General features: G+C 50.2%; 2 protein-coding genes across 2 annotated transcripts in view; one reads left to right on the top strand and one right to left on the bottom strand.

Annotated features, from left to right (window-relative positions):
* The first annotated feature begins 62 nt into the window (after positions 1–62).
* Positions 63–6,317, top strand: trim35-12 (tripartite motif containing 35-12). The gene is made up of 6 exons (XM_064315484.1): positions 63–1,670; positions 2,537–2,632; positions 3,237–3,467; positions 4,135–4,157; positions 5,064–5,182; positions 5,617–6,317. Exons 1-6 carry the CDS (start codon positions 1,233–1,235, stop codon positions 6,174–6,176), a joined length of 1,467 nt encoding a protein of 488 aa, XP_064171554.1. The 5' UTR covers positions 63–1,232; the 3' UTR covers positions 6,177–6,317.
* Positions 6,318–8,774: 2,457 nt separating this feature from the next.
* kcnt2b (potassium sodium-activated channel subfamily T member 2b) overlaps positions 8,775–19,048 on the bottom strand; it is a 54,437-nt gene continuing 44,163 nt past the window's right edge. The window contains exons 21-30 of the mRNA XM_064315481.1: positions 17,993–18,165; positions 17,696–17,767; positions 17,222–17,356; positions 16,721–16,832; positions 15,322–15,423; positions 14,999–15,082; positions 14,236–14,364; positions 13,499–13,859; positions 10,655–10,739; positions 8,775–9,763 (exon numbers count right to left, since the gene is read on the bottom strand). Of these exons, the coding sequence (XP_064171551.1) occupies positions 9,670–9,763; positions 10,655–10,739; positions 13,499–13,859; positions 14,236–14,364; positions 14,999–15,082; positions 15,322–15,423; positions 16,721–16,832; positions 17,222–17,356; positions 17,696–17,767; positions 17,993–18,165 (1,347 nt within the window). The 3' untranslated portion in view covers positions 8,775–9,669. The remainder of the gene's footprint in view (positions 9,764–10,654; positions 10,740–13,498; positions 13,860–14,235; positions 14,365–14,998; positions 15,083–15,321; positions 15,424–16,720; positions 16,833–17,221; positions 17,357–17,695; positions 17,768–17,992; positions 18,166–19,048) is intronic.

Here is a 19,048-nt window from a genome sequence, read left to right as displayed (position 1 = left end):
CTTCCAGAACTTTCTTCTTTAATTGAATAGGTATCATGCAGAGTGGGCTGTGTGATATCATGTAGAGGGGATTGTGGGATATCATGTAGAGGACTATGGCATATCATGTAGAGAGGATTGTGGGATATCATGTGGAGAGGACTGTGGGATATGTAGAGAGGGATGTGGTATATCATACAGAGTGGGCTGAGTGATATCATGTAGAGAGGACTGTGGGATATCATGTGGAGCAGTGGTTCTCCTTATGTCAGAAATTGCTGTGCATGTCATCATGTAGAGGGCTGTGTGATATGTAGAGAAAGCTGTGGTTGCATTCTTAATTTTCCTGCAGTTTCTCAGTTTAAAATTGCTTCCAAAACCCTGATAGAACCCTGACCTCTGTGATGTTTTTCCCCCGTCACTGCTAGCCAATCAAAACATGAGACTGCTGGGAAAGAGGGAGACGATTGGGTCTCCTGCCTTCTGCTCACTGCCACCCAATTACCTGCACTGAAACCTGCGTTAGCCAAGCATTCTTACAACCCCCGACCTCCACCCCCCTCAGTTACTCACCCTTTCTGCAGCACTGAGAAATTCCCCAAAACAGTCCCGTGTGTTTACTGTAAACGTGTTTTCCTTTTCTCCCCCTCCCCAAGCGCTCGTTCATGGTGGCTCCAGGCCTTTTCCGCGAAGTGGGGTTCCTGGAGGTGAGCCTACCTGAGCCGGGAGGGGCGGAGCTGGGCCAGGGGTTGGTGGGATCTTTCGTGTGGGCGGGGCCAACGTCTGGAAGCGTGGGGCGGGGCTGCGTCGGGCAGCGGCGATGTTAGCGAATGAGCAGGCGGAAGTCCCGTCAGTCGCTCTCTCTCATCCTCGCCGGCGCGGTGAGCAGGTTCGTGGCCCCCGCAGGAGCGAGCAGCTGAACCTTCGTCTTAAAGAGCAGCGACAGACCTGCAAATCCACGAGCGCCTGGGCTTCTGCACCTGGCTCCAGCCGAGAGAGAGAGAGAGAGAGTGAGAGTGAGGGAGCGAGAGAGGGTGAGAGAGAAAGCGAGAAAGAAGGAACGAGAGAAGGAGTGCGGGAGAGAGGTAAAGGGACCGGGACGGAGAAAGAGGGAGAGAGTGAGAGGGAGAAAGAGGGAGTGAGAGAGAAAGGAAGAGTGCAAGAGAGAGGGAGCGAGAGAGTGGGAGCTGTTGCCTGGTTGGAGTACGGGTGCAGGGGGTGGGTGGGGAACCGCAGAAGCCCCAGAGGAGGCGATGGCCGTCCGGCCGCGGGGGGTGTCCGCGCGCTCGGGCTCGGTCCTGGAGGAGGAGCTGTCGTGCCCGGTGTGCTGCGAGATCTTCCGGGACCCGGTGGTGCTCAAGTGCAGCCACAGCTTCTGCAAGGCCTGCCTGCAGCAGTTCTGGCGCAGGCGCACGGCCGCGCGCGAGTGTCCCGTGTGCCGCCGCCGCTGCTCGGCGACCGAGCCGCCTGTCAGCCTGGCGCTCAAGAACGTGGCCGAGACCTTCGTGCGCGAGCAGCGGGCCGGCGACCCCGGGCGGGGCCAGCCCGGCGCCGCCTGCCCCGCCCACGGCGAGCCGCTCAAGCTCTTCTGCCGCGACGACCAGGAGGTGCTCTGCTGCGTCTGCCACACGTCCAGGAAGCACGGCGGCCACCGCGTCAGCCCCCTGGAGGAGGCCGCCCTCGACCTGAAGGTGAGAGAGCGCCCTCCGGCTCGGAGAGGAGCAGAGCTGGAAAAGCCCACTAAAACCCGGGTCCCGCGGTCTCCGGAGAGGGCGGCGGGCTCACTGTAGCACAGAAAGGTGACACAGGTTTCCAGGAACGCTGTTTACCTCTCTGCGAATGGAGCCGTGACCCAGAGAACCTGTTTCGGCTCCACCAGGCTCGCTCTCGTGTTTTGCCAACAGCCTGTAATTTTGCCAACATTCCATTGACCGGGGGAAGCAGAGGTAAATCGCACCCCGGTGCTTTTAAGTGATGAGAGATAGCGCTGCGGTAAACACTGAAAACACGAGCGGAGGGAAGGGGGGTAGGGTCGAGGCGAAGACCTCGTGCTTCGGTGTCAGTCAGAGAAAGACTCAAATGTATAATAACCGGTAAACAAAAAAAATATATAGTGACTGTGCACAGCTTTCGTTTGTCTCTGAGCACTGAACAAAGTGCATTTTCCAGTGGGAAGTAAAACAAAATACAGGAAAACAAAAAACAGAATTCCCCCGGGAAACAATGGCATGCATAACTGCTTGAAATGAGACGCAGCCAATTGAATGTATTTCATCTCAAGAACATAAAGGTGTGATCTGTCCATTCTCATTTGATTACCTCTTCAGAAAGATCGCTTGTAAATTCTGGCCATGACAGTAGAAACGCAGATCGAGGTGTCCCCTCTCAGTACTGACATTATACAGGGATACTTAACCCCCCTCAAACTGAAACCACTCTTATTTTTTAATGTTTAAATTGACTGAGCAGCCGTATTTTGTCAACACGCTCCCCCACGCCTTCCCACCGACATGTTTATTCTGCTCATCCTCCCTTTTCTTTATCTGTTTTCTTTCAGGAAGAACTGAAGAAAGACTTGAGCCCGCTGAAAAAGAACCTGCGATTTCTCTACGAGGCCAAGCAGCACTGCGACGACACGACCGTGCACATCAAGGTGAATTAACTCAATGCGAGCGCAATGTTTGCGCCAAGTGCTCATCAAATGAGAACCTGGCATTATATGGCAAGTTCTCAAATCTCTTGCATGAAATCAGCGACAACCAGCCCTGTTCCTGGAGACCTACCGTCCTGCAGGTTTTCACGCCAACCCTAATGAAGCGCGCCTCGTTCAACAGCTAGAGATCAACCGTCCTTTAGGTTTCCACGCCAACCGTAACAACGCACACCTGATTCAACAGCTGGAGAGGTCATTGAGCTTCTGATTAGTAGAGTCAGGTGTGCCATACTAGGGTTGGAGATCACAGGGTGGTAGATCTCCAGGAACAGGGCTGGTTACCACCGCTTAAATGATCAGAGCATGTGTTTCTGAGGTCTGACACTCCTTGGGATGCACCTGAGGATTGGCGGTTTTAGCCTTTTTAGTTTTCAGTTTCGTGTTCCAATTCGCCGTCGGGAGCTTCCCAGTGGAGCCCTGCCGAATACAAGAGGGGTTCTGAGGCGAGGGATTCTGCCGTACCCCTCCCCCAGAATGACCCTGCTGACCTCCGGCCCCACCCCCTCGCCCCTCGCCCCCCCCCCCCCCCCCCCCCACGCGACAGAGCCAAACGCAGCGGACGGAGCAGCGCCTGAAGGAGGAGTTTGAGCAGCTCCACGACTTCCTGCGGGCGGAGGAGGCCGCCCGGTTGGCGGCGCTGCAGGAGGAGCAGGAGAGGAAGAGGCTGGTGGTGAAGAAGAGGACGGAGAACGTCACGCGCGAGATCCTGTCCCTGTCGCACGCCGTCATCGCCATCGACAGCGAGATCGCCACCAACGACGTCCTCTTCCTCCAGGTGAGGGAGGGGGGGCACTCTCCGCCCCTGCATAATTGCCTGCAGTGCATGTATACTCACACCTGGCCCCTCTGGATCCAAATCCGGCCCTGGTTTTCCTTGCTCCCAGGTGATTAAGCTGAGCAGTTAGCATTACTGATTGGCCAAACTGTCTTCACACCTGACTCCCAGGTAAAGGGAGGGCGTGGTTCTTGGCCCCTCGAGGGCCGTGATTTTCAGTGACAGGGCCGTAGATGTCTCCCGGAGCGGGCGGACTTGAGATGGCGGAAATGGCGGACTTTTATATCGTGCGAAAGATCCCTCCGGTCATTCAGATCCTAATGGGGGAGGCTGCAGCAGTGATGCGATCGGGCATTCCAAAATGTGGAAAAAAAGAAGTAGCAGTTTACCAGGATGCCAAAGCCGGCTGGAATATTTTAGGATGGCCGGCAGTCCTGAGCTGAGTGCACTGACTTGGGCAGGTGTTAAAGGAAGTGATGTCATTCGGGCACCTCTAGTAATTTGCCTCCACCTCCCTGTGACCACGGCCACAAACTGTTATTATCCTTGAGTAAGAAAACAGTGCAGATTAACTACGGCCCTCAGAATCTGACAAGCAGATCTTGGTTTGGGAGTCGCATTAAGCTCAGAAACAACAGCCTTTTGTCTTTTTGCTTTTTTCTTCCAGAACTACAAGAACACAAAAAAAAGGTACGTAACTGTCAGCACTGATTCCCGAACCAAAAACACACTTCCAGACACACAGCTGAACACAAACCCACTTTAGCACTGACAGCTGAACTCAAACACACTTTAGCACTGACAGCTGAACTCAAACACACTTTAGCACTGACAGCTGAACTCAAACACACTTTAGCACTGACAGCTGAACTCAAACACACTTTACCACTGACAGCTGAACTCAAACACACTTTAGCACTGACAGCTGAACTCAAACACACTTTACCACTGACAGCTGAACTCAAACACACTCTGGCACTGACAGCTGAACTCAAACACACTTTAGCACTGACAGCTGAACTCAAACCCACTTTAGCACTGACAGCTGAACTCAAACACACTTTAGCACTGACAGCTGAACTCAAACACACTTTAGCACTGACAGCTGAACTCAAACCCACTTTAGCACTGACAGCTGAACTCAAACCCACTTCAGTACTGACAGCTGAACTCAAACCCGCTTTAGCACTGACAGCTGAACTCAAACACGCTTTAGCACTGACAGCTGAACTCAAACACACTTTAGCACTGACAGCTGAACTCAAACCCACTTTAGCACTGACAGCTGAACTCAGACCCACTTTAGCACTGACAGCTGAACTCAAACACACTTTAGCACTGACAGCTGAACTCAAACACACTTTGGCACTGACAGCTGAACTCAAACACACTTTGGCACTGACAGCTGAACTCAAACACACTCTAGCACTGACAGCTGAACTCAAACACACTCTGGAACTGACAGCTGAACTCAAACCCACTTTAGCACTGACAGCTGAACTCAAACATACTTTAGCACTGACAGCTGAACTCAAACCCACTTTAGCACTGACAGCTGAACTCAAACCTCACTGTAGCGCCTCTCTCTAACTGCAGGGCCCAGTGCCCTGTGCAGGATATGGACCCGCTCCCCGGGGTGCTGATCGATGTGGCCAAGCACGTGGGCAATCTGAAGTACAGAGTCTGGGAGAAGATGCTGGGAACCGTCCAATACTGTGAGTTCAGCGATTGTTGGGTTCAGTGGTCGCGCCTTAAATTGGTTGTGGAAAGATGTATCGGTTAGTAACACGCGGCTGAAGCTGTGCAAGCCGGCGTGAATGAAAGCTTATCCCGGCCGAGCGACTCCACAAGCTTAAATAAACAACACTTTGTAGGATTTGTAGATATTCGTAGCAATTACCACATGAAGATTGAACTTGACCGTGCGCTGGGCCAGAGCACATGAGCGCAGTGTTTATTTTGTTCATCCCCAGCCAGTGTTCTTGGTTAATCCGACTTCCCGGCACCTGAACCCGTGTTGTGTAGTTGTCCCGACGACCGCGACGTGCACTTCTGTACGCCGCTTTGGGTGAAAGCGTCTGCTAAATAAATGTAATGTAATGGTAATGTACTCCATCCACCACCACCACCCCCCACCCAAATTCTGCAGCGCCTGTGACTCTGGACCCGAACACCGCCTACGCCTGGCTGTCCCTGTCCGAGGACCTGACGAGCGTGACCACCAGCGGGACGGTCCAGAAGGTGCCGAACAACCCGGAGCGCTTCGACCACTTCGTGTTCGTGCTGGGCTCCGAGGGCTTCGGGGCGGGGCGGCACGCCTGGGAGGTGGACGTGGGCGGCAAGGAGGACTGGGTGCTGGGCGTGGTCAAGGAGTCCATCAGCAGGAAGGGGCGTATCTCCGGCAGCCCCGAGGGCGGCTTCTGGACCATCTCGCACTGCGACGGCGGGTACATCGCCATGACGACGCCGCGCACGCCGCTGGAGCTGGAGGGCGCGCTGGAGAGGGTGCAGGTGCGGCTGGACTACGCCGCCGGGGAGGTGACCTTCTCCGACCCCGTCGGCATGACGACCATCTACACCTTCCGCGACCACTTCGCCGAGAGGATGTTCCCCTTCTTCTGCCCCGGGGCCAACATTAAGGGCAACAACGCCGGGCCCCTCCAAATCTGCCCCGTGAAAGTGGCCGTGTGGAACAGCGCCACCTGGTGAGGGGGCAGGGTCTCATGGCGTCACGCGCCACGCCCATTCAACTGTAGTGTGAACAGCAGGCCAGCCGTAGGAGATTAGATGTTCGGTGTACAAAACTAATCAACATTATTATGAAATTAAAAAACTGATATTAATGAATAAGTCGGTGTCTTTATTCCATTGGCCACAAATACGTACCAAATATGTATGTTTTGTTAGCATTATTATATACTGAATGATGATGATGATTATTGTTAATATGATAATGATAATAATAATAATACAGCTAGGACATTCAAAGCACTTAAGGTCAAAGGACAATAGGCATATGGTAAAAATAATAATAATTGCACGTTATACATACAAATGTGCACAAATATAAGAGCAACCAATGCTGTTTGTAAAACGTGTAATAAAGAATTACAGAAAATTAAAAGCTAGTTTAAAAAGCTGTTACCAAAACAATCTGTCTGACCCCAGAAAATGTCAACCACAGAACCTCAGGAGCAACTACAGGAGTGACATCATAACAAACATAAAAATATATGTCAGCTTACATCACGTTAACAAACGGTTCAAGAGCTGGGAACAGACATGACGCTGAACAGCTGCCTTATGAGTCAGCAGCAGAGATCAGTGATTATACGTTCTGGTAGTTGCTGGAAGCTGATTTCACCACTAGGGGGCAGTGAAATAAAGCACAGACTCCAGAAAGAATCACATTTCTGGTTTTCAAACCAGTCTAATAAATGAAAGGACCAATGTATGTGTTTAAAAATCCAAGTTTTTGGCTCCAATGGCAAAGGTCTATTTTGGAATCGATCTTTGCTTTTTTGAAGCAAAAGCAACATTTTGTTTAATACTGAATTTTATTTAAAGTAAATGACCAATGAAATATATCTTTAAACAAGAATACTGCAAATATTACGGACAGTACCATTCAATTTAGGAGTTCAATTAAATATTTAAAAATAACAAAATGCAAATAAATATGTCACATTTACCATATCATATCTTTCTTAGTGTGTTGGGTGTTCCCATACACAAAAAATACATATTTAGTGTAGCATCTCAGATAACTGCTAAGATAAGCAGTTGTTTTATCCTAGTATACCATTTAAAAAGCATCATTGTGTTTTTACTATTTTGATATTTAATGCCTCATTTACATTTAGGCATTTAACCAGTGCATTATATGGAATATTGGATTAAACTCGGTGGATTGTAATGCCCTGTGCTCATAGTGAGTACATTGTTTACTATTACTATACCTAGTACAAAGTACACAATTGCAATAGTACATAATTATGGCAGTAATACTTTGGCCCACATGTACTCCAGTTTGGTGTAATAATAATAATAATAATAGGAAGAAGAAGAGGACGGGAAATATTATTATTATTATGATTATTATTATTTGCTGAGTGATATGTCTGGCTGTTGTCAGGCCCTGGCCGTGTGTGTCAGTGCGATGTGTGCGGTACCTCACGCGGTGGAAGCCTGGCCGTGTGTGTCAGTGCGATGTGTGCGGTACCTCACGCGGTGGAAGCCTGGCCGTGTGTGTCAGTGCGATGTGTGCGGTACCTCACGCGGTGGAAGCCTGGCCGTGTGTGTCAGTGCGATGTGTGCGGTACCTAACGCGGTGGAAGCCTTGCGGCGATAACAAGAGCTCGACTTGGCTGCGGTTGCCATGGAAGCCAGCGTGGAGGTGACATTGTTCATGGTTGCCGTGCTACGGGACAGCAGCGCACGGAGTAGCAGCAACAACAACAGCCGGCACAAGAGGTGTAACCTGTCAGCAGCGTGAGTGCGACGGTTACCTGACCCCGAGGGACATGCTAAGACATATTAAAAACATTACTCCTGACCCAAGAGACAGGAAGAGGTATTAAATATTACAGACATAACTCCTGACCCCGAGAGACAGAGAGAGGCACGCTTAACAGCACGAGATACAAACATAAGAAACCTGTTACCTCGGAAACAGGAGTACATGATGCAAACATAACAAACATAACTCCCCGGCCTGAGACGGTGAGAGACATATTACAAGCATAACTCCTTCACTCAAGGCAGCGGGAAAGAGATGAGGCCAGTAATTGTTCATTTTTAAAATGAACCAAAATAGTAAAAACAAAACACAAATGCAACCGTGTGTTTTGGTTTTTTTAAAATTTTGTGTTAATGCGTGACATAAAAACAGCCTTCAGATTCCCTTCATATTTCACTGAGTACATTTCACTGGGGTTAATTAGCACCAATCAATGAATCCTTAAATGCAACAGCTAGAAAATATTAAATATGTTCCCTTTAGTAATTTCATGGCCACAGAACACTTAAATGGAAATTGATGAAAATGAATTGATTAGAATAAATTACATTGCAAAAAAAAAAAACAAACAGAAGAAAAAATCATTACTACTTCTCTATAGAACAACATAATACCACACCCCCTCCACCACCCAATCACCTTGGAGACTGATATGGAACACTGCTGTTGCAAGTGGTTTGTCTGATGCTCTCTGGTACACCTGTGATGTCACAGTACTGTGGGTACTGCTCACGTGCTGGCTGATCTATAATCTATGCCACGGAACAAATCAAGACACAAACAAAAAGTTGGTTTACTTAATTTTTTTAATATATACATATGTTCACCTTTTTCCACAACCGCATTTATTTCCAGTGATTGTACAGTGTAGACGGACATGAGCAGAAGAAGAGCAGTTATTTCCGGTGAAAATGTTCAGATTCACAGGCGCGGGTCGCGCCTTCCCCGAGCTCGCCTCCCCCTACTCCGCTGTCCCTCCCTCCTTATCACTTCCTGTCAGAGAGCGTTCCTCTCAAACAGCTGCAGTCACGGACAGGCGCCGCTCACGGACCTCTGCTCACAGACCTCCGGTTCGGACCGCTCGTCTGGTTTCGCGTCTTTGACCCAGCGCTCACAAACAAAATATGAATCTGTCTCCTCCTGTGTTCATTTGGCAAAGTGTTCGTTTGGCAGTTTGAATCGTCATGGCAGTGGTTAGCTTTTAATGCATGCACGTCGCATGCGCGCATTCACGCATGCACACAAACACACACACGCACACATACACACACACCCAGTCATGCACACTCACACACAGATGCATGCATGCACCAGCAGGCATACACGCACGCACACACACACACACACACACAAACATAACTCAACAAAATCTTTGCAAAATATAGCACACACCTCCATGCCTCTGAAACTTTGGGAAAGAATGGATGCACCATTTTTTTTGTGCAGAATAAAATTGGAGGTTATACCCTCTCCTCCTCCTCCTTGGTCATCTTTGCTCCTGACATTACTCATCCCTCTCTTTCCTCTCTTTCTCTCACTCGCTCATTCTCCCTGTCTCTCTTTCTCTCACTCTCTCATTCTCTCTTTCTCTCTCATTCTCTCTCTCTCTAACAGCCGTTTCCTCTGCTCTTCTCCTTGCTCTCCCCTTCGTTTGTTGTCGTTTGCAGTGTCTCGCAGTTTAGCTCACAGGTGGGTGTCGTACCGCAGCCCCCCGCTGGACTTTTGGCTGACCCCAGTGCCGGACACGAGGGACAATGGGTCGGGCCGAACTAGGTACCTGCAGGAAGGGGGGGGGAGGGGGGGGGGTGTCACACAACCACATACAATCACTGAAAATCACAGACAATGAGAAACAATGCTCGATCACACCCACACACATATGCATACATACATGCATGCGCACACACGTAAGTATGATAACACGAAGCAACAGGAAGTGATGTCATTAACTACCGGTGTTGCCAAATTGTGATTCAATTCACCTGATGACCATCATCAGGCACAATAGCGGATAGCTAACTGAGTTTCAGTACCGCCGAATCAGAAATGCCATTGACTCCGCTCTGCCTTCTCTGCGTCTATATTACCGTTGAGCGACATGCTAACACAGAAACTCACAATGGGCAACTAGAATACATCACAGCTTGAGCTGAACCCCAGAAACAGGTGAACGCCGCCCCAGTGTGTGCTGCGCCCATGGGCTGGCATCGAAACCTGGCCGCGCCAACCCCGGCTGGGAGCACTACAGGGCGGCCATACCTCCTCCCAGGGTGGGAGGGCGCCAGCCCGCAAGGTTTTCCCTCATCTAGTCGCGAGAGCGTGACCACCCCTGGTTGTCGAACCGGGGCGTCTGCGGTTCCTCCTGCGCCAGCTTGGCTTGCACTCCTGCGACGCCAGGACCCGCCCGGCTCCGGCAACCCGGTTGCCGTCAGGATCGCACAAGCATTTGGAGGAGAACGCCGGCTAGATCGTAGCCTTAGCTCTGCTGTTCCTGTGCTTCTGCAGGACAAAGCCCTTCCAGGGTTCTGCTCTTCAGTCTGGTAAGTCTATTATGCAGCTATTCCTGTGAGCTGTGATTAACCAAATGAGGCTGCTGCTAAATTTCAGAGAGGAAAGGGGAGGGGGGGGGGTGATGTAAAGCAGTGGTACAGTAACAACATGTACTCACACAACATCGTGGAGCTCCAGTCGGGTGTCGGGTGAGGGGTTGATGAGGATATAGGACAGCGTGTTGCCCTGGTCTGTCACCCCATCTGACACAGGAACAACAACAACAACAGGCAACACAGGAAGTACAACATAAGACACGGGAAGAACAACACACGGGAGAGCAGGACAGAGAAGATTTACCGATCTGAGAGCGAGAGAGAGAGAGCGAGAGAGAGAGAAATTAGATAAAGGAGGAAATAAAAGTACAGATGAAGAGAGCAATGAGGGTGATGTGAAAATGACGGTGGTAGAAAGAACAGAATACACACAGAATCTCAGACACACACAGAAACAGAGCAACAGTGCAATATGACGAATGAAACCTTGTTCAGCCACACGGAGCCAGGCGCACACACACATACTGAGGCAGCACTCTCAAACGTCACTAGGGGGAGAAGAGATAGAAAGAGCCAAGAAAACATGATATGAAGTGATAAGAGGGATATCACCGACGTCAACAAAACGGGTATAAAGCATTTCCTAAAATCCTGATCTTCTACTGTGCGTGCACACACACACACACACACACACACACACACAAAGTGGTACAGTCTGTATCACATGGCCTAAAAAATGACCGTCTTGAATGTCCACACTCATAGGTACGTTCACCAGCCACAAAACACAGCACACACACACACACACACACATATACATACTGCACATACGCACGCGTATGCATATATGTACACGTGAACACAGCACCACTGGCTTTCTAAGTAAGGAAGGCACAGGGTTGTATGACCCCTCAATAACAATTAAATTGGAAGGGGAGAGGTAATGGCAACAAGGTAACAAATTACTGTGTGTACCATTTTACTATAAACATACCAGTACCAGTTCCTTTAACAGTATACGAGAGACAGATTTACATTCAATTTATGCAACATCAAGTCTATACAATAGACTCTCCAACTGAGCTGCAGATGTAAGGAGCAAAGTGAAAAAGTGAATAAATATTCTACAGCCCGGACAACTGAAACAGACGAGCTCAATTCAAATTCTATTGGCCATCCAATTTAAACGGTTGTCGTGCACGGGTGCGAAGTTGGTAGTTTGAATGTAGTTACCGAAATCTGGTCGTTGTATAGGGTATTTGCCTAAATTAGATACGCCAACATAACCTGGCGGCCTCCCACATTCACAGGGGCTTGCTTACAATGTAGCGTTACATTGCGCTAAATATTTTGAAAAGCGACGGTTTTTGAATAATCTAAAACGACTTTGAGCAAATCTGGCGATAAACGAATTCATCGGCTGAAGCGAATACAGAAAATAGACGTCCGGTGGTTTTTAAAGGTAGGTGAGCATTTTTAATTAGCTTCTAGGCCGGTTGATTGCTGCTACTTGGCAAACTGCATTTAACATATGGTCACTGCAAAACAATTAGAAGAGCGTTCTCGTGTGTTGCTTTACTGACCTGTGTTGTTTACTATTGTTTACAAAACTAGTAACATTACTGTGAGTGCTAATTGCAGCGCAGAGAAATTTGAGCCTGCTTTTCTGTTGTTTTGTGTTTATTTGTATAACTGGTATCGTCTTTGGATTCCGGAATTAGTGTCTCTAATTTTCCATTGAATGCATGATTGGGTAGGGCAATTAATGATACTTGGCGAATGTTTTAATTTAGTTTGCCAGTTAGCTAGGTAGTCACTTATAGTAAGCAAGGGCATACGGATTTCTTTTTGGCGATTGTGTGTGCTCACTGTGACCAAATGTATCTGGACACCCCTTGGTCTGGGGCTGTTTTTCATGGTTTGGGCTAGGCCCTTTAGTTCCAATGAAAGCAATGCTACATGCTTCTTAATGCTACCGCATACAATCACATTCTAGATGATTTTGTGCTGCCGCAACAGTTTGGGGAAGGCCCTTTCCTGTTTCAGCATGACAATGTCCCTGGGCACACACCAAGGTCCATATAGAAATGGTTTTGTCGAGAACGATGTGGAAGAATTTGACTGGCCTGCACAGAGCCCTGACTTCAACCCCGTCCAACACTTTTGGGATCAATTGGAAGGTCAACTGCGAGCCAGGCCGAATCGTCCAATCAGTGCCCGACCTCACTAATGCTCTTCTGGCCGAATGGAAGCAAGTCCCTGCAGCAACGCTCCAACATCCAGTATGAAGCCTTCCCAGATGAGTGGAGGTTGTCATAGCAGCAAAGGGTGGGCCGACTCCAAATGAATGTTATGGTTTGGATCGAGATGTTGGATGTCAAGTGTCCACATACTTTCGGCCATATGGTGTATTGACTCAGTCAGCGAGTGTGCTGTCTGCAGCAGAATCGGTTCTCAGGTCGCTGTTCATTCAGCTGGTTCTCCTGAGATACTGTAGTCCGTGATCCGTGGCAGTATAACAAAGCATGTGACTGTAAAATATGATTTGTTGTTACCAACGTGAAGCAGCAGTTTTTATTTTTACACCCCTCCCCCCATGTTGAGCCTGCGCCCCGGATGAGTTGTTCGCACATGACACTGGAACACACACAGACACAGCACTGAAACCTTCATAAACAAACACGCAAACACACACACAGACACAGCGCTGAAACCTTCATAAACAAACACGCAAACACACACACGACACGACACACAGCCCCCTAAGACCCTCAACAACACAGCGGGGCGACAGCAGCTCAACACACACCACACTCACATCACAGACACACACCCTACACACCATAACACTAAACACACCACACAACGCACACACCACTCACACACACACTCACACACACACACACACTCACACACTCACACTCACACACACACACACACACTCACACACACACGCGCACACTCACTGTATGCGGAGGGCGACAGGCCGAGGTGTTTCATGCGCGTGCGCACCAGGGCGTTGAGCTCCTGCCTCTCGGACCGACGGAACAGCGTCAGCCGCTGCTGGCTGATCCTCTCCGCCGCGCTGCCCGCCCCCTTGGCCCCGCCCGAGCCCCGCCCGCCCTTGCGGCTCAGCCGCCGCGCCCACTGCATGCTCTTGCGCCGCAGGAGCGGGTGGTCCGAGGAGGAGGAGGAGGAGTAGGAGTAGGAGGAGGAGGAGGGCGGCTCGGAGGAGGTGGAGTTACGGTGAGGCCCCGCCCGAAAGAGGAGGGGCTCCCTGGGCTCGCGGGTGTCCTCGTACTCCTCCACGTTGATGGACACCTGGGACTGGGGGGGAGAACGGCGCCTCAGAATTCAGAATTTCGCACTTCGCGCGTCGAGTCGAGATTTACACCTCTCAGACCGTAAGCAGGCGTGGTGAAGGGTTAGGCAGGCACTTACAGGTGCTGACAGAAGGGATTACTGTGCGCTGGCGGCAGGCTTTCTCTGAGACAAGTAACGTGGAATTATGTGTTGTAGTGTGTGTGTGTGTGCGTGTTTGTGTGTGTTTGGGTAGCTTTCCTCTAACACAGATAGTGTGCTGGATTTGTGCGGTTGTGCGTGTGTGTGTGTGTATGTGTGTTTGAGTAGCCTACCTCTGACGCAGTGTGCGGGCTTCTTCTTTGTAGTGCGTGCGTGCGTGTGCATGTGTTTGGAAGCTTACCTCTGACACAGGAAGTGTGCGGGATTCGGTGCGGTAGATGCCGATGGGAATGTCTCCGGTTGAGGAGCAGAGCTTCTGGTAGAGACGGCCGTAAGTCCTGATCCACAGATCCTCCTCTGTGATCTTCATCTGAGCAACACAACCCCACACTATCATCATCCTCACAGCTTTTTCATCATCACCATCATCATCCTTCCATCCTTCCATCCATCATCTATATACCCGCTTATTCTGGTCAGGGTCACAGGGCATCATCATCATCCTCAAAACCAGAATTCCTTTTCTCATACTAACTTACTTTGCATGCGAGTGAGCATTTGCGTGAGTGCGTATGAGCGTGTGTGTATACACACGTGAGCATGCGTGTGTGTGTGTTTGCGTGTATGAGTGTGTGTTTATGAGTGTGTGTGTGGGGTTGATACACACTGAGCGTGTGTGGTGGTATGATGTGTTGTAACATGAGCGTGTGTGTGTTTGCGTGTATGGAGTGTGTGTGTGTATGTACACAATGTTTGTGATGAGTTGTGTATAATGGGGGTTTGCGTGTATGAGTGTGTGTGTAACACATACGGTGTGTTGGGTTTGTATGCACATGTGTGTGTGTTGTGTGTGTATACCGTGGCTTTGTATGAGTGTGTGTGTACACACATGAGCGTGTGTGTGTGTGTGTGTGTGTTTGCGTGTATGAGTGTGTGTGTACACACGTGAGCATGTGTGTGTGTGTGTGTGTGTGTGTGTTTGCGTATGCGCACCTATGACTCACCGTACACAGGAACCCCGAGCCTGGCGTGGAGTCCAGCCCCAGTAGCAGCCTGGTGATGGAGATCATGTAGTCCTTGACAAAGGACTGAGACACGCACACACACACACACACACACACACAAAGACACAAAGTGGAAAACTCAGTGTTATGCTGCTGATGTGTCTTTTGTGCTTTTGTTGGGGGTCAGGTGTCAAGGCTCCAGCATGCTCAGTTTTGGGAACCGCAGTACAGAGCAGTATGGAGTATAACGGTAAAAGGCATTGTGTGAGTTCATATTCCCAGCATGCTATTGGTGGAGGTCAGAGGTCAGAGGTCAGAGTTACCTGGTACAGCAGGGTGTCCAGCATGCTGACGCTGAAAACCTTGCCTGCGGCGAAGGGCAGCCTGAACATGAAGACCAGATTTGAGCCCTTCTCCCTCTCCTTCTGCAGGAACCAAAGGGAGGGGGGAAAGGGGGGGGGGGGGGACTGCTTTCAGTGACGCACTTGTTGCCTCCCACAGTGAGGTTACATTGTAAAGCCACCCCTAAAAATGTCAAGCCCTCAATAAAGGCCTTCCCTGCGGTCCCATGCCCTGATATCATAAAGCCGTCATTCCAGGACCCGGGGGACTGAGGGGGGGGTTGTAAACAGTGGCTTTTGTAATACACAGTGCAGCTATAGCGCTCGTCTCACAATACACTGGGCAATTCATTTTCCAAGTAGGCAATCTGTGCACAGACAACTGTACCACATAGCAGTGAACGATTATCATAATGATAAGGTAGCATAGCCGGTGTGATGTTCCATTGTGTCTATTATCTCTCGCAAATTCTGTATGTTCCTTTAGAAAGGCATGGCAAGGGTAGCTGGTGGACCATGTTTGCTTTCTGTAAGTGTTGCAAGGTATTTGGCGTGCATGCCTTTGAGTGGCATGTCTTGCTGCAGGGACTCTCCTTATGGTGTGGTATCGAACCCTGGCCGCGCTGGTGCCGATTCTAGCCAGCGGCCACACAGGGCGGTGTGTAATTGACCGTAGTGTCGAGCAGCGAGAGAGACCTGCTGCCAGCGGGTTTGTCCCGGTCTCATTGCAATCCAGCAGCCTCTCTGGTCAGTGTGGGGGCAGCGGTGTAGTATAATGGGTAAGGAGCTGGTCTTGTAACCTAAAGGTCACAGGTTCGATTCCCAGCTAGGACACTGCCATTGTACCCTTGAGCAAGGTACTTAATCTGCATTGCTTCAGTATATATATCCAGCTGTACAAATGGATGTAATGTAAATGCTAAGCTGTGTATGTGACTCTGGATAATGCTAAATGCCTGTAATGTAATGTAATGTACTGTAATGCATTTTGTCTGTGCATTAAGTGATACAGTGCAATGACCGCACAGCTCAGCTTTTGGATTATAATAACAACAATAATAATAGCAATAATTATTAATTTTATCAAGTGACTTTCTCAGGCCCAAGGCGCGCTTCACAATCAGTTAAAATGCAATAAAGGTTAAAGTGCACAGTAGCAGTGCACACCGCCCTGAATATTATACAATACAGACAGACTCACCATTCAGCATTTCACTAATGACCAATAGCAAGTACCCGTTAATTAAAGCCGCGTCACTTCAGGGGGAAAAGCAGCTTCTGGTCAACGCTGTGCTATGTGCTGACTGCTAATTTGAGCGGAACTGATGAAATGATTTGAAGTGATTGGGCATGAGGGTTTTTTCCGCTGCCAGGCTCTCACCTTCTCTAGTTTGGACAGGGCCAGGGAGTAGTGGTCCTTCACCTTGAACTGCATGAAGCGCATGTTGGCGGGGTGCGTGAGCTCCGTGATAATGCTGAGGGCTGGAAACAGCCTACAGGGTGGAGAAAACCAGGGTGAGACGCACACATGCATGCACACACACACACACTCACACACACACTCACACACACACACACGCACTCACACACACGCACTCACACACACACACACGCACTCACACATGCAGCATGCACACGCACTCACATACTCGTACTCATGCACACGCACACGCACACTCACACACACTCACACGCACACACACACTCACTCACACACTCAATCACACGCATGCACACACACACTCACACATGCACACACACACACATGTGAACACACACATGCACACACACACACACACACACACGTGAACACACACATGCATACACACACACACACACACACACACACACACCTATGCCCACACTAATTGAGGGGTCTCACCTGTACAGAGTCTGCACGTTGACGATGGTCTTAGCGTCCGCCATGTAGTCCTCCTCAGCGATCATGGAGCTCTCCTTATCCACCACGACCATGGTGTCTGCAAACGTCACCCCGCAGCGGAGCAAACTGTCTAAACTAGAGAGAGAGAGAGAGAGAGAGAGTGTGTGTGATAGAGGGAGGGGGAGAGAGAGAGAGAGAGAGAGAGAGAGGGGGGGAGAGAGAGAGCAAGGGAGGTGGAGAGAGAGAGAGAAAAGAGAGTATCAGAGAATTCAAGTATGTGAGAACTTTGTCTCAGGGAACGAAGGGCAGTAAGGAGAGGGATAAAGAAGAGAGCGAAATGGAAGTGTGTGTGTACGGAGAGGGGGATGGAGAAAGGAGGACAGAAAGCAAGGGACAGAGGACTGAAGAGGAAGACGGGTGTATGTAAAGGATGTAGAGCAGCTGTGTGAATGAGAGCACGTTGCTAACTCTTACTTGTCGATGGAGCCCACGGTGTAGAAGACCATGGGGAACCAGCATATCGCTTCCAGGAAGTGAGCCTCTGGCCTAACGGAGACAGAGGCAGAGAGAAGGGAATAGAGCGGGCAGAGGGACTTCAGGTACATTCAGGAGCATTGTTATTACTCTTTCATGTATTACTGCATCGTTCTTGTCGCGTGACGATTCGTAGCAGCAGTGCAAATGGTGCAGAAATGTTGAGTAATCTTTATGAGAATCCGTAACGTAACTCGCCCCGCCCGACCCCCCCCCCCCCCCCCCCGGGGGACTCACGGGTTCTCCAGCAGCAGGACGATGGGGTTGAGCTCCTTGCGGGGGCGGTAGTAGGCCCGCAGCGGGACGATGAAGTTGTACAGGCCGTTCCCCGCGCTCTCCGCCGACACGATGATCAGCTTGTTCTTGAAGCCGTAGGAGCGCGCGTCCTCACAGGGCACATGGTGACACGCCTGGGGGCCGGGGGGGGGGGGGTTGGGAGGGGAGGGGGACAGAGCAGAGATGGAGACGGTTGTTTACCTGTGTGGAGAGGGGTCAGGGGAGAAGGGACAGAGGGAAAGCGAAGGAGAGAGGCAGTAGAGAGGAAGGAGAGAGATAAAGAGAGAGGCAGTAGGGAGCAAGGAGAGAGGGAAGGAGAGCGGCAGTAGGGAGAAAGTAGACGGAAGGAGAGAGGCAGTAGGGGGGAAGGAGAGAGATAGAGAGAGAGGCATTATGGAGGAAGGAGAGAGGCAGTAGGGGGGAAGGAGAGAGATAAAGAGAGAGGCAGTAGGGAGCAAGGAGAGAGGGAAGGAGAGCGGCAGTAGGGAGAAAGTAGACGGAAGGAGAGAGGCAGTAGGGGGGAAGGAGAGAGATAGAGAGAGAGGCAGTAGGGAGGAAGGAGAGAGAGAGAGGCATTATGGAGGAAGGAGAGAGGCAGTAGAGAGGAAAGAGAGGCAGTAGGGAGGAAGGAGAGAGAGAGAGGCATTATGGAGGAAGGAGAGAGGCAGTAGAGAGGAAGGAGAGAGGCAGTAGGGAGAAAGGAGAGAGGAAGGAGAGGGGCAGTAGAGAGGAAGGAGAGAGGCAGTAGGGAGAAAGGAGAGAGGAAGGAGAGGGGCAGTAGAGAGGAAGGAGAGAGGCAGTAGAGAGGAAAGAGAGAGGCAGTAGGGAGGAAGGAGAGAGGCATTATGGAGGAAGGAGAGAGGCAGTAGGGAGGAAGGAGAGAGAGAGGCATTATGGAGGAAGGAGAGAGGCAGTAGGGAGGAAGGAGAGAGAGAGAGGCATTATGGAGGAAAGAGAGAGAGAGAGAGGCAGTAGGGAGGAAGGAGAGAGAGAGAGAGGCATTATGGAGGAAGGAGT

This window comes from Anguilla rostrata, chromosome 17, assembly GCF_018555375.3.
Source record: "Anguilla rostrata isolate EN2019 chromosome 17, ASM1855537v3, whole genome shotgun sequence".
Classification (NCBI taxonomy): domain Eukaryota; kingdom Metazoa; phylum Chordata; class Actinopteri; order Anguilliformes; family Anguillidae; genus Anguilla; species Anguilla rostrata.
This window is presented reverse-complemented; position numbering and strand designations above follow the sequence as displayed.